The 15924-nt window shown below is 41.9% G+C and overlaps 1 protein-coding gene across 4 annotated transcripts in view; it reads right to left on the bottom strand.

Annotated features, from left to right (window-relative positions):
• VTI1A (vesicle transport through interaction with t-SNAREs 1A) overlaps positions 1 to 15924 on the bottom strand; it is a 248033-nt gene that overhangs the window by 143337 nt on the left and 88772 nt on the right. For all 4 annotated transcript variants that reach the window (XM_087725835.1, XM_087725836.1, XM_087725833.1 and 1 more), the window contains one exon: positions 12617 to 12701. In XM_087725835.1, coding sequence (XP_087581961.1) covers positions 12617 to 12701 — 85 coding nt within the window. The remainder of the gene's footprint in view (positions 1 to 12616; positions 12702 to 15924) is intronic.

Raw genomic sequence — 15924 nt, 5'->3', positions numbered from 1 at the left:
AAGACAATTAATAGGATCTGCCTCTAGAAATGTGCAAATTCGACCACAATCTACTTCTTAGTAAGTTAGAAAAAAGTGGAGACATTACATCACCACTAGATGGATTCGCAACTAGCTGACAAACTGTACTCAACAAGTAGTCCTTAATGGGTCTAAGTCTACACTGAGGAAAGCAAGCAGTGTGATACTACAAGGTTCCATCTTCGGCCTAGTACTCTTCAATATCTTCATAAATGACTTAGCTAAGGGAATAGAAGGGAAATTTACCAAATTCGCAGATGATACTAAGCTGGCAGGAATAGCTAACACCCTAAAAGATAGGCTCAAGGTCCAGATGGATCTTGACAGATTTGAACACTGGGCCCTATCTAACAAAATGAAATTCAAAGTAGAGAAAAGTAATTTGTAATTCGTAATTTAATGAGCTTATATGGCGCCCAATCCCGGAGGACTCCAGGCAGCTTACAAATACGAAATAAAATAAAATTACAAATAGGGGAGAGAAACAAAAACAGTTTAAAAAACACAACATACATTTGGCTTAGCTGGGGGTTGGACCTGATTTATAGATCAGCAACCCCAGGCCTGTCGGAACAGCCAGGTTTTGGTGGCTTTTTGGAAGGCCGTGAGCATGGGAAGGGTCCGGATCTCTGTTGGTAGCTAGTACCACAGAGCCGGAGCAGCTACAGAAAAGGCTCTCCCCCGAGTGGTCGCCAGCCGGCATTGTCCGGTCGACGGCACCCGGAGGAGGCCTAGCCTGTGGGTTCTTATCGTATGTTGGGAGGTGTGTAGCAGGAGGCGGTCTCTCAGATATCCAGGTCCAAGGCCATGTAGAGCTTTAAAGGTAATCACCAGCACTTTGTAGCGTGTCCGCAGACCAATAGGGAGCCAGTGCAGCTCGCGGAGGATAGGTGTAACATGGGTGTACCGAGGTACACCCAATATCGCTCACGCGGCTGCATTCTGGACCAACTGTAGTCTCTGAACACTCTTCAAGGGGAGCCCCATGTAGACTGTGTTGCAGTAATCGAGCCTTGAGGTGATGAGGGCATGAGTGACCATTCGAAGTGCCTCCCAGTCCAGATAGGGCCGCAACTGGTGCACCAGGTGAACCTGGGCAAAAGCCCCCCTGGTCACAGCCAACAGATGGTGTTCTAATGTCAGCTGCGGATCCAGGAGGACACCCAAGTTGCAGGCCCTCTCTGAGGGGTGAAGACTTTCACCCCCCAGGCAGATAGATGGACAATCTGGACTATCCTTGGGAGGAAACATCAATAGCCACTCGGTCTTGTCTGGATTGAGTGCCAGCTTGTTCACTCCCATCCAGATCCTAACAGCCTCCAGGCACTGGCACATCACTTCCACTGCTTCGCTGAGTTGGCAGGGGGTGAACAGATACAATTGAGTATCGTCCACATATTGGTGGTTTAATCCCGTGCCGGAGAATGATCTCACCCAGCGGCTTCATGTAGATATTAAATAGGAGGGGGACAGGATCGAGCCCTGCGGCACCTCATATTTGAGGGGCCTAGGGGTCAACCTCTGTCCTCCAACCAACACCGACTGTGACCTGTCAGAGAGGTAAGAAGAGAACCACCGTAAAACGGTGCCTCTCACTCCCACCTCCCCCAGTCGTCACAGAAAGATACCATGGTTGATGGTATCAAAGGCCGCTGAGAGGTCAAGAAGCACCAGGATAGAGGAATGTCCTCTATCCCTGGCCCGCCAGAGATCATTGGTCAGTGCGACCAAAGCAGTTTTGGTGGAGTAACCAGGCCTGAAACACGACTGGAAGGGATCAAGATAATCAGCTTCATCCAAGGACCGTCGGAGTTGAAAGGCCACCACCTTCTCAACAACCTTCCCAACAAAGGGGAGGTTGGAAACTGGACGATAGTTATTAAGAATAGTTGGATCCAGAGAAGGTTTCTTAAGGAGGGGTCTCACCACCTTCAAGGGCTGCGGGAAAGATCCCTCCTGTAAAGAGGTGTTAATAATTCTCTGGAACCAGCCTCGTGTAAGCTCCTTGCTGGCCGAAACCAGCCAGGAGGGACACGGGTCCAGCAGGCAGGTGGAGGCACTTACCGCTCCCATGGCCTTGTCCACTTCCTCAGGAGTAACAGGTTGGAACTCGCTCCAAGAAATCCGATCAAGGCCCACCCCCGGCATCTCGGCAGGAACTGCCCAAGTGGAGTCCAGGTCTGTCCGAATCTGGGCGACTTTGTCTGACAGAAACTGAACAAATTCCTCAGCTCTTCCCTGTAAGGGTTCCTCCCCATCCCTCCCTTTCAGGAGGGAGCGAGTAATCCTGAACAGGGCGGCCGGGCGAGATTCTGAGGACGCAATAAGAGCGGAAAAATGTGCACATTTTGCTGCCCGTATCGCCACAAGATAAGTCCTAATAAAGGCTCTTAGCAGTGCTCGGTCAGATTCGGAGTTACTAGACCTCCAGCGTCGCTCTAGGAGTCTCTTTTGGCGCTTCATCTCCCGGAGTTCCTCAGTAAACCAAGGAGCCCTCCTGGATCCACTGCCGCAGAGAGGCTGCAAAGGCGCAATCCGGTCAAGAGCCCCAGCCGCCGCTATATTCCAAGCAGTGACCAAGGACACTGTCAGACTGCGGGCAAGGGAGTCAGGTATGTCCCCAAGCTCCGTTTGAAATCCCAAAGGGTCCATCAGGCGCCTGGGGCGGAACCATTTAATCAGCTCCACCTCCCTGCAGTGGGGGAGTAGTTTCCGAATGTCCAGCCTCAGTAGGAAGTGATCTGACCATGACAGGGGCGAGATCTCAATGCCCTCCAATTTCAGATCACATCTCCACTGCCCCGAGAGAAACACGAGGTCGAGCTTGTGTCCCGCTGTATGAGTCGGACCCTGAATTACCTGGGTCAAGTCCATGGCTGTCATGGAAGCCATGAACTCCTGCGCCCCATCAGAGCGTTCGCTGAGAGATGGTAGGTTGAAATCCCCCAATATTATAAGTTTGGGGAATTCAACCGCCAGTGCGGCTACTGACTCCAGGAGTGCAGGCAGGGCTGTTGCAATGCAGCTGGGAGGTAGGTACGTTAACAACAGGCCCATTTGACCCCCAAGGTCCAGCTTCACCAGAAGAGACTCACACCTGACAATCTCCGGAGCAGGGATCCCACGAGGAACCAGAGAACTTTGGATGATGGCAGCCATTCCCCCCCCCCTCTTTCTCTGGTGTCGCGGTTGGTGGAGCACCTGAAACTCTTCAGGGCACATTTCAGAGAGGGGGACTTCTCCCTCATGGCCTAACCAGGTTTCAGTAATACATGCCAGATCTGCCCCCTCGTCTTGTATCAAGTCCTGGACGAGGGGAGCTTTGTGAATCACAGATCTGGCATTTAGCAACAGCAACCTGAGACCAGAGCCCTGATCACCCTTGCCACTTGGTCCTTGAGATGAGCTATCAGGGCCGGAATGAGGGACCGCTGTGACATAGCGAACCCTCCTTCCCCGGTAATGGCCTGCCCCGAAGCTCCTGCCATACCTGCCTCTCCCAAATGTAACCGGAATGCTCCGGCCCGTCCCCTCAACCGTAGACCCCTCTCCCCAGCCCATGGCCCCCACTTTCCTCGGCAGGCCATTCGCCCCATAGAATCCGGGACGAGACGCGGTTCCGGGCCCCCATCCACTTCTGCTTCTGCACTCAGTGGAGGGGGCCCCAGGCCGCACTCTTGGTCCTCTCATACACACCAAACAGCCATACTTAACTTGCACACCCTCACTATAACAATAAAAACAGCAGGTACAGTAAAAACAGGGAATAAAAGTTAAAAATAATAAAAAGTGGGCTCATTCATTAACATACTCAGACACTCCACATAATAAGACAGTTTGCACAGATCTTAGGTCTTAGAAATTGTGCAATATAACTCCAAAAGTCTGGAAATAAGTGAGATGGTTGAGAGCCGGCAATGGCAATGGATGGTAAACAGGAGAAAATCCGTCTTCTCCTCTCCTGTAGGCCAGAAGAAGGTCCAAAGTTCGGGGTAATAGGGACAAATCGAAATAGAGGGGGGGTGTTTCATATAGTCCTTAAGATTTCAGCAAACCTTCCTCCACGCTGTAAATGTCCCCATCCGACCACAATCCGTAGCGCCGTAATAAAATGGGTTGGTTGGATTAAATAGGCGCTATCCCAGTTGGTAGTCCAGGGGTCGTAATGGGAGGCAATGATAGTGTCAGTGATGGTAATCCAGGGGCCATGGAAGGTAGCAGTGATGAAACCAATTAGGGCTAAAAAGGCAAATCCAAAGGCCCTAAACTTATAGTTAAGGAAAATCAGATGGTCTAAGTCAAAGCCCAGGATAACAGGAGACCAGGCACTAAGCAGGGGAGACTGAAGGGGACTCCGCAGCAACCAGAGCAGGCAGGGGGGAAAGGCTCACCAGAAGAAAAAACACATCAAGTAGGGATGTGGCTAGTCTAGTGAAAAGAAAGACCAGGAAAGACATGATAGCAGTCTTGCAATATTTGAGGAGTTGCCACTGAGAGGAAGGGGTCAAACTGTTTTGCAAAGCACCTGTAGGCCAGACAAAGAATAATGGAGGGAAACCGAGCAAGGAGAGATTTAACCTGGAAATAAGAAGAAATTTTCTGACAGTGAGAACAATCAACCAACAGAACAGCTTGCCTTCAGAAGTTGTGGGAGCTTCATCACTTGAGATTTTCAAGAAGATTGGATTGCCATTTGTCAGAAATGGTGTAGGGTCTCCTGCTTGGGTGTAGGAGTTGGACTAGATGATCTACAAAGTTCCTTCCAACTCTGTTAATCTGTAAATGTATGAAAACTGAACCACCCCATCCCCAAGCAACTTATCTGGCACTATAGAGACAAATTAGCTTTATCTTCTAGGAGAAACTGAAGGCTATAAACCAAGTAAGACAATAGCCAAAACACTGACTGCATTCTTATGATGGTACTACATTCCTGCGTTTACTTTGTGGCAGAAGAAAAATGAGAAAACACTATTTTTTGTTATTCTTAAATAATAATAATGTAGAGGGTTTTTTTAATAGCTCACAAAGTTTATGAATTCAGATCCTAGTAGGAATCTGCAGAATGGAAACTTGTGACAATTTTACAAGGCACTTCAAGGTAAAAATCACTCATATGAATACTCAATTTGACACAATTTTTCATAATGCTCCTGTAGATAAATCCATAGCAATCAATTAATATGGTTATATGGAATGAATTTAATTATTGTGCTTGAGAATGTGAACTTAATAAACCATGTGTATTCATGATCCATGGTCATGTTAACTTGTAATAACAAGTTGAATGAAACTAGCTGGATATACAGTATGTGCAGGGATGAAGATTAGTGCTGAATGTCTTAAAAGAAAAACTTGTCTGGCTCTTCTTACCAAAAGGATGAAATAATTATTTTGTAAAATGTCATATTGTTCCAAAGGCAACATGCAGTAATACATAATTTTTTGGGAATTTGGGATAAAATTGACTGATTTTATTGCAATGAAAACATTTTGGTCATCCAAATAGATTGATTTTAGAAGAAAGATGAAGACAAAATTATTGATATTTGGCTGGATGTCATTATGTATGGAAGCAGGAGATCTAATTCTATTATTCCAATCTTTATTAGTTCCAAACAAAGCAAATTCATTATACTTATTGTGTTAATCACCACCTTGCTTTGTATATTTCTTAGACATCTCTGTGGGGTTTGGAATAAGATGTCAACAGCATACTGACTTTAATCTTTATTTATCTATATCAGCAATTACTCAACAATGGAATGGATAAAGGCCAATTGTTGTGGCTCGGTAGGAGCCTTTGGAGCTGCTATCAGTGAGTGGTTTCAGGATGCTCCCGGGAGAAGATAACAAGCAGCTGTTGTTCGTTAGAGTCTTCTCCTGCAGATAAAAGACTGATGGTGCCACGCCTTAGTTGCAGAAGTCATTCGTTTGTTCATGAGTTCAGTTTCGTTCCTGTTTGAGTTAGTGTTCATGATTCAAAGAGGCACTTGGATAAGTGAATTGCTTTCTGTAAACCTGGTTTGCCGTAAGAGTTTTGTTTTTGCATTTGCTGTGTAACTTTTTGCCAGAGACTTTATCTATGTTTATTTTGGGCTCGCAGCCAGCTTGAGCCAGGACTGATAAAGATATTTCCTTTGAAGTTCTGTCTGGCTGTCGTTTGTGAACGAGCGAAGAGGGGGGGGGGTCAGAACAGTTTGACTTCTGCCACGACAAACCTCCATTCATAAAAATATGGAGCAGCTGTATGCTGAAAATGCCAGACTGACTCAGCAAATAGCGGTATTGGCTGACCAAATTGCTCAGCTGCAGAGAGCTGCAAAAAAACCCCAGCCAAGGAGGAAGTACCCAGTAGCCATGCCAGATAAATTTGATGGGAATCAGGCCACGTTTGCCGCGTTTCTGGGACAATGCCAGCTGTTCCTGAGTTTGAGAGCGGAGGACTTTCCCACTGACCGGACAAAGGTGGGATTTATTATTAGTTTGCTCTCAGGCACAGCTGCCCATTGGGCTATCCCCTTGTTAACTCAGCCGAGCCCTTTGTTGGATGACTTCCAGGGTTTCTGTCAATATTTTAAACGTATGTTTGAGGATCCTATTAAGGGGGAAACATCAATTAGATATCTGAAGTCACTGCAGCAGGGGAGTGGTTCATTGCAAGACTATGTCAGTGAATTCAGGCTGCGTAGTCAGGATTCAACGTGGAATGAACCAGCTCTGATGGACACTTTCCAAGATGGATTGTCTGATGCCTTGCAAGATGAACTGGCAAGGGTGGACAGGCCACCGACATTCGACGCGTTGGTCCACTTGTGCCTCCGGATAGACGCCCGGCTGCAGAGGCGAAGGCCTCGCTGTGCATTCCAGGAGACCACCAGAATGCCAGGTCATCAAGACACTGCAGTGGACTGGGAGGAGCCCATGGAGTTGGGTGCTGTCAGGCCTCGAGTGTCACGTACAGAGATGGACAGACGACATGCTGAGGGGTTGTGCTTCTACTGTGGGGATCTTGGACACCTGGCGGGGAGTTGCCCCAAGAAGAATAGAAGGGTTGCGCGGACTGCGGCCGTCCCTCAGCAACGAACTATCGTGTCAGACAACCGGCACGTTTGTGCGGCTGTGATACCTCGTTCGCACAATGTAGCGTGCATTCGTGGGGTGTGGAATCCCAGGGCGGATGCCCTGCCTAGGAAATCGGAGAACTCTGACCCTGCGGACTCACTTCCACCTCGGACTATTCTACCCATTGCATCCTGCACTGCAGTTTATCATCCTGTGAGCATACACTCTCTGATACAGGATGCGCAGCGGGGTGATGAATGGGTGGAGCGATGAAAGGCGGAAGTAGGGCCAGCTTCCCCGTGGACTTTGGAAGGGGATCTTTTGAAGTATCGGGGCCAGCTCTATGTTCCCGCAGGGCACATCCGTAGACGGGTGCTCCGAGGTTCATAGCGCTTCTGCAGCAAGACATTGGGGTTTTTTCCGGACATTGTGCCTGGCATCCCGTCAGTTTTGTTGGCCCCGTTTAAGAAATGACATGCGGAAGTGCGTGGAGACATGTGTCCAAAGCCAATGGGCCAGGTCTGCAAGGAGGGCTTCGCCAAGATTCCAGCCCTTGCCGACCCCGGTCCCCGCAGCACAAGACTTCATTTCTAGGATCCCAGTGGGGTACCAGTGTCTGGGACTGTGTTCCATGGAGGCCGTCACCAACCCTTCCGGGCCGCATTCCGAGTGTCGGAACCGGGGGACGGGCCCTGCGGTGGGGGATAGTGTGGTGGCCCGGCAGGAGTCGGTGGAGCTGCCGCCAGACTCCGACGGTGAGGGGTCTTATGAGTTGGCCTTGGAGGAGGTGGAGGACCCTGGACAGGGTGTTAGGGCTCGGCCGGAGCTGTTAGAGCCACTGCCAGACTCCGACAGTACTGAGGCTGGTGGGTCGGCCTTGGAGAGGGTGGAGAACCCTGGACAGGGTGTTAGGGCTCGGCCGGAGCTGTTAGAGCTGCAGCCAGACTCCGACAGCACAGGGGCTGGTGGGTCAGCCTTGGAGAGGGTGGAGGACCCTGGACGCCGCACAGGACGGGAGGAGACGTGGTGGCCACTGGATACCTGGGGAGCATTGGATCAAGGGGAATGTTCCTGCAGGTATTTGGGAATCACGAAGGAGGAAACACAGGAAATCAGTGCGGGCCATCTTATGGACAATCCATTCCGACCGCATCCGGACCGTCAGATCCGGGGGAAGGGCCCTGCAGTGGAGGATAGTGTTGTGGCTCGGTAGGAGCCTTTGGAGCTGCTATCAGTGAGTGGTTTCATGATGCTCCCGGGAGAAAATAACAAGCAGCTGTTGCTCGTTAGGGTCTTCTCCTGCAGATAAAAGACTGATGGTGCCACGCCTTAGTTGCAGAAGTCAACGTTCGTCGTTCGTTTGTTCATGAGTTCAGTTTCGTTCCTGTTCAAGTTAGTGTTCATGATTCAAAGAGACACTTGGATAAGTGAATTGCTTTCTGTAAACCTGGTTTGCTGTAAGAGTTTTGTTTTTGCATTTGCTGTGTAACCTTTTGCCAGAGACTTTATCTATGTTTATTTTGGGCTCGCAGCCAGCTTGAGCCAGGACTGATAAAGATATTTCCTTTGAAGTTCTGTCTGGCTGTCGTTTGTGAACTAGTAAAGAGGGGGGGGGGGTCAGAACAGCCAATTAACTGGGTAGGTGAAATCATGTTTTATTATATTATATTATTTTAATGTATTTTCCTTATATTCTTGAAGATCATTCTCTGCCACCGAGGTCTTTTATGTGCTGATTTTTTTCCATTTTGGTATTTTCTATAGAACATTATTGATTCATTGCACTGGAAGCCATTCAGTCAGAAATCATTAGAATTTTATTTCAAGTTACTTACTAACTTTATCCCAAATGTCCTTCTTCAGTTGGAACTACAGTTCCCCTCATAGCTGCTCATCATAAATTTTTTGTTGAGATAGCTTCTTGGTGAATTACTGGCTCAGCTCACTTTCACTGGTAAGTTTATTTCATCTTGGAAAAAAACCATTGTTGAAGACCTTTTCATGACTCCTCTGCCCCATTTTTAATATTGCTTGCCTTGACAGAGCTATGCCAAATGTTAAACATAGAACTTGGTCTGGATATACAGTACGAGAGAGCTAAAATTCCCTCCTACTATTTCAAGAACCTCTTTCAGAGTCCTTTTGAAACTCCTCAGTACCTTTATAGTATTACTTCATCATATACAAAAGAGTATTCAGTAGAAAGCCCTATCCTTGATGCTGATGCAGGGAACATTTAATAACTTCCCTTATGCAGAGTGATACTGTATTTGTACAGAGGAAACTACTGAATTAGAAGAGCACATTGTACTTTGCTGCTTTTATAACGATGCATGATATTTATATTTATAGCATGCATTTGCTGAATAAGGGTGTATATATCCTTCTTGAGGACTCTAAATTCTCAGAAAGTGAGAGCATAACAGTAGAAGATAATGTATCAATGTACAGATGAAGTAAACCATGGCTATAAAGGTAAACCATGGCTAGGTAAAACAGGGCAGATGTAGCAAATGATGTTTGCAAAGGTTTTTGTTTGTTTGTTTATCTCGTTTAATTCTTTCCTATAATGGTCTATGGTAATATTCTTAAGAGGCAGGAGGAGGAAGTATTGCAGATTAAGCAAAAGTTAGATAAGAGACAGCTTAATTCACAGAAGAAATGGGGCATGGCAAATATCTCAGAAGGGACACACCTAATTTCTTGAACAGTAAGGTGAGAAGGGAAAGATTTACTTTCAGATTTGCGAGACCTTACAATAAAGATAATGTTAGAACCCATAGTTGTGTTGCTTGTACAGACTACCAAAGGGCGGCCATCAATCATGCAGTCAACTATTGCCTTCCTTCCTTCCTTCCTTCCTTCCTTCCTTCCTTCCTTCCTTCCTTCCTTCCTTCCTTCCTTCCTTCCTTCCTTCCTTGATTTTTCATGTTGTTTATCCAAGTGATAAAGTGTATACATAAAATATAGATAAAACATACAATGTAAAAAATAAGAATGTTTATTAATAATCATATTTATGTTAGTTTGCATTTTCCCTTTTAATTACAATTCAGTAGAATTAAAGCACTTTTACTGCTCTTGCAGAGTTAATAAAATACATTCCACTAAATTCTGAAAAGCATAATCTAAGAAGACTTACAATAACTATATTTCACATCTGATGTTATATCCAATAAAGAGTCGAATGTATGCATTATGCAAATTTAATGAATGGTTATAACATTTCAGCATTCCAATATTGATTAAAGAGATGAAATATCTGAATGATCTAGACTAACCTGGATGCAAAGACACAAGTAAGAGAAAAAATATAAAGTCTGCCCTTAGGCTGGGGCTCTGTGAGAATTCTCACCTCTAAGCAAGAATAAAACATTATTAAAACAAGCCACTTTCTTCAAAATCTTGACTTAAAAGAAATAATCACTGAAGAACATCTGAAACAGTAACTCAAATATGTCTACAGAGAAGATATATAGCATACTCTTTTATATATATACATCTAGGTTGTTACTTCTCAGTAAAATAGACACAAGAGTCACCCCACCCACAAAAATATGAAAATAAAACTCAACCATATTTTACTGTTGGGTTGTATGAGCCTGGCTTACACATTGGAATTACCTTATCATCAATTTTGTTGTACTCTCCAGTGAACGTTGTGTCAGACTCTGGGACAGTGAACTCTTAACAAAAAATAATTCCAGACAGGAATCTCACAAAGCCTTCTTAACAGTTTTACTTAAATAAACCAAAGCTCAGCAACTAAACTATTTTCTACTAAAAGTAATTTATCTCTTATGTGATGATGCAGTGGCTTAATAATGTTGGAACTATTTGTCAGTAATGGTCTGCACTCTGATGGTTCAAGCCTGGCTCGGCAAGATGAAGTGAGCTCCCATCGCTCATTCCCTGGGTCTTACCTATCCAGCAGTTTGAAAGCATGAAATATTGCAAATAGATAAATGGATACCACCAGTGGGAAAAATGTAGTTTGTGTGTGAGAGAGAACGGCCGGCCAGCCAGATCCAGCACTGGATCTGGCTGGACACGAGGCAACATGACACCAGGCAAGGTGAGACTGGTTTAGATTTAGATTTAGAGGAGGGAGAGCCCAGAAGCAACCACAGTGCCATTAGTCAGGTGGAGTAAAACTAGTTCGCCCCCTGTGGTACAGCAAGAATAGGCAGTCAAGTGCCAAACTGAATTAATTAGCAATCTAGACTATCAGGACTGTATTGTGTCTAGCATTTCTAGTGTCCCTGACATTGTATGCCATACACTAAATATATTTTAGACAATGGGTAGTAATTTATTTCTAAGTGCTTTACTATGAACTGGCAAGTAGGTGGTACTTTTTTCTTCTTTTTTTTTTGCAATACTGAATTTGTAAATGTATACTTACAAAACCATCTTCTGAATCCTGATTGGCTCAAAGACCAAACTTACATTTAGGGGAGTAATTAAACAGACATGTAAAGAAATTCCAAAATGTCCATTAAAATAAAAACTCAGTAATTGCATGGGACAGAGAGCAGCGTTTAAACTTAACTGCATATTTGCTTACTGAAACTGTTATAGTGCTTCAAAATAACTCCCACTTCATTGGATAAAATTTTAAAATCATTCAGTAATGTCCCTATTTCATTTTTATTAGAAAAACAAAAAACAAAAACCACCAAAAGTATACCATCACCAAAATAAATTACCATTGGTTATCAATAACACAAAACTAATCCATCTATAGATAAGGAAGCAATGTTCTGTTCTAATGGCCTATATTAGGGGAAAATATGTTGGCTATCAAACACATTTGATGACTTCCTATGATAAACCTACAGAAAACAAGATGAATGTTATGGTACATCAAAATCCAACACAGGTTATGTATTTAAAAAGCAACCATAAGCAGAAATTCACTTGGGTCTCTTTAGAATAGAATCAGAATGGAGTTTGTTTGATGGGTTACACCTCAGAAATGTGGAGAAAATTCAGATGCCTATAATTGGATTAACTTTTAAATTCACAATACACATACTGTGTAGAACTGTGCAAGATGAATAAAAGCAGCAAAATACCCTATGCTGTGCATGTTAAAACAGTAAATTTGTTAAAATTCAATATGCATCTTTCCTTACAAATTATACATTCCAAAAAATATTAATTTCATATAATAACTGAAAGTATAGGAGCAAAACAACTGTAGTCCATGGTATATATTAACAATCATTGCAGGTGGGTAAACTGACAAAATGTTACTGTATATTAAGACAAATGTAGAATTTAGACAAAGTATTCTATCTCTTTTCAGATGTAGACTTTTAAACCTCAGGAACTGTTTTCAGTAGATGTCATGCCTTTTAACTTGAAAAAAGATAAGCGCAAATAAGCTCCCAATTGTCTCCCCAATATGTAAACCACATCTCGGGCTGCTGTCTCTGCTTTGCCTTTGAAGTTTCCCTGAAATGTCATGTGTTGTGAAGACTGCTGTGCATAAGCAAGACAATTTGCTCACTCTCAGAATTCTTACCAGTTTCCACTGCTATTTGGTACCCAGCCTCTAGTCTCCGAGATGACCTTTCCAGCCTCTCTGTGTTATCGAGCAGATGTGCCCTCTAAAAAGAAAACAGGAAAGAAAATTCAAGAATCCAGCTCTAATTCCCCCCCCCCAATCCCTTTGCCCCTGCACACATTACTGGTTTTTATTTTAAATTTTAAGAGGAAAATATGAGCTTAAGTACAGCACTGGTTGGAAAGAATTAGAAATGTATTCATTTATAATTATGTCTTTACAATATTATACTTGGATAATACAAAGGAAATATTTGCTTATTTGTACTAGCTACTGAATAAAAACAAGACATTATATGACCAAAGCTAAAATAATATTTTAATGAATCCCTGTAGTTTTTCCCTGTAAGTGCATATCTTTGTTTCACTAGAATAATTTATTGAAACAAATCCTGATTTTGGATGACAAGTTTTTATTTGAGCAACCCATGGCATGCACACGGAAAGGTAGAATTCTTTTGTGTATATGTTTTACAGTAATATGCTGTGCAGTAAAAGGCCAAGAATAAATGACTGATGCAATATAATAAATTGAGTACTATGTATTAATATATGTAGAATAATTTTTACTACGTTTTAAAGGATTAAATTACTCTGAGAATTCTGATAATTCTAACTTTATGATCTGAGATGAGCCCCAGATAAAAAGACCATTGCTACCGATTTTTCTTTAAAATGTTACTTTATTTAAATATATATTGCCTCTGAAGCGCTTCTAATCAATTTATCAACATTTGCCAACTAAGTTCAGGCATACATTTCTAAGTCACTCTTTTTCACTCTGGAAAAAAAAAGAATTGGCTACATGGCAAAAAAACAAAAACAAAAAAACAACCCCCTCCCCTCCACACACACAACCTCTCAACTCCTGGAACTTTGCCTTGTTGACAGATGTCATTTAAAAATTGAAGAAATGCTTTCTAATAATAATATTAAAAAGTAGGTGCTATCCATATTATCTGAGTGGCTGTCTGCCGAAATGATCTACCTTACTCTAATGAGCCCCTATGGATCTTGGGAGATGCAAGCTGTATTGACATGCACACTTAAGCTAATACACCTAGACCAGTGCCTCCAAGCTCCAGCAGCCAGGGATGCTGACAGAATATCTCGCTTCTATCTTCAAAGAAAGGAAGTGATTAGTATGTTATCATTACCATTCAAAACGTGATTTCCCTATTCCCTCCTGGCACAGGTGACACATCTCTGAGATGTGGCCAGACGATGGAGGCAGCTAAAGCCACATCAAAGCTTTCCTTGATTTTTTTTAAAGAAATCATTAAAACAATGCATTTAGATCAGCAGAGAGAGAGTCCAATGTGAAGGTCAGGAAAGCTAAAATAACAGTCTATAATAATTAATAGAGTTGTCTAATTCATAGTGTATAGGTTAAGAGAAATGGCAAAAATTAAAATATTGGGGAGAGAAATCCAAGCAGAGACGGGATGAAGGAAGAGAAGAAAGAAATGCACATTTTATAATATTTTATAATATAATTTAATCTCAATAGAAGAAATTAAGGCAGTGTACCCTGGGGAATTTTAAAACAAAGAAATAATTTAACAAATTATTTAATAAATAACTTCAAACAAAAACAGTACCTCATAATAACTGAATGTATCATAATATTATGTCAAAAGGATGTTAAATATTTTACTCATTTGTAGGAAGAGTTTACATTTTTAATATTTTAATGCAAATTTACTTTATGTAATATCTACTGTAAAATGAATCTCAACTTATGCAAAAGTGAAAAATCTAAACTGCATAAACAATGCTAGACTTTTTTTTCAATAAGACAACAAATTTCAAAAACATCACTACCCTTAAAGTGAAATGTAAGTGTATTGCAGATAACACCTATGCTCAGTGCAAAATGCTTGCAATGATTAAACATTGTCAGTTCAACTACATGAATATCACTAAAGTGTTTAAAACTGAGAATTATTTCTGAAATATTTTAATATATTAACATTAAATTATAAATATCATTACAAGGATAATAGATGTAGTAAAAACTGACAAAAGCAAATTTATAAAATGTTCAAAAGGAATCTTAGCTTTCCTGTTAGCAATCATCTACCCTGTTTTTCTAAACAAGAGCACAGAAGAATCTCACATTTTGTTCTTCGATATTGCTGTTTCATTTAATTCCACTTTATAACTGGATTATTAATAGTAATATCATTATTACATTCAAACTTAAACTACTGTATGTTTATTAGAGAACAGATTTTATGTACAGTCATAAAGCTATGGAGTTCATCAGCAGTGGGTATTTTCAATTCCTTTTCTAACGGCACCAAATCTATTCTCCCGCACTATTCTTAATCTTTTGCATAGGAAATAGTGTGAAGTTATTCCGGCTGCTTTTTAGCTTCTAAAGAGCTTCACTATCAATCTAGATGAACAAGTTTTGCAAAACGACAGGGCTACATCTAGATATTTAAAAACTCCACATGGACTGTATTCAAAACGTAATTTCAGAGGGTTAAAAAAAAATCAAGCAATGTAGCCTCTACAAATTCTGTATACAGTATGGCATGTGTTTGAAGGAAGCCTAATAATAAAAGAAAAATGAGACATTTTATTAATAGCAATATGAAAAAGTACACAATTGCTTTTACGATAATACCTCCTTAGGAGCGTTGTAATTTAGAACGCCTATGTCTAATTATTTGATTAACTTAGAACCTCACTGCACTAGCCATTCTATGGACTTTAATGTACATTTTACTCTGTGTACAAAAAAAGTATCTTTACAGCTTATCCTTGAGCCAAAAACATAATTAAAAATTGCAGCAGTGAAACTTCTGCTCTTTAATTTTGACTTGAAATCCCCTTTTCAGCTATAGACTTCTTATAATTCCTAAAATGTTTCTCTATTAAAAATGTAAAAGATTATATATTAAGCAAACAGGAATAAAATTCAACCCATGCAACATATTTAGTAGACCTTTAAAAATTAAATAATTAAGGTTGCATTTTACTGGAATTCCTGAAAAATTAGTCTGTTTTGCTAAGTCTCTTAATATATGTTTAATTGAGTATACACTATGAGTATTATCATCAATATTTAATTGTTATAAATAATCTCCAACTGTTTAGTCCAATATATTCTGGAAACAAGTCAGCAATTAAGGTTTACCAAGTTAAATACATTTGTGTCCTCAAATTCTTCAACTTTATTTTTTTTATTTACAAGCATCCAATATTTATATGAAGAGTTAAGAATGTATTTAATATACAATATAGTGTGTGTGTGTG

The sequence above is a fragment of the Thamnophis sirtalis genome, unplaced genomic scaffold, assembly GCF_051295495.1.
Source record: "Thamnophis sirtalis isolate CommonGarterSnake01/CBP01778 unplaced genomic scaffold, rThaSir2_p1.2 scaffold_11, whole genome shotgun sequence".
Lineage (NCBI taxonomy): Eukaryota > Metazoa > Chordata > Lepidosauria > Squamata > Natricidae > Thamnophis > Thamnophis sirtalis.
This window is presented reverse-complemented; position numbering and strand designations above follow the sequence as displayed.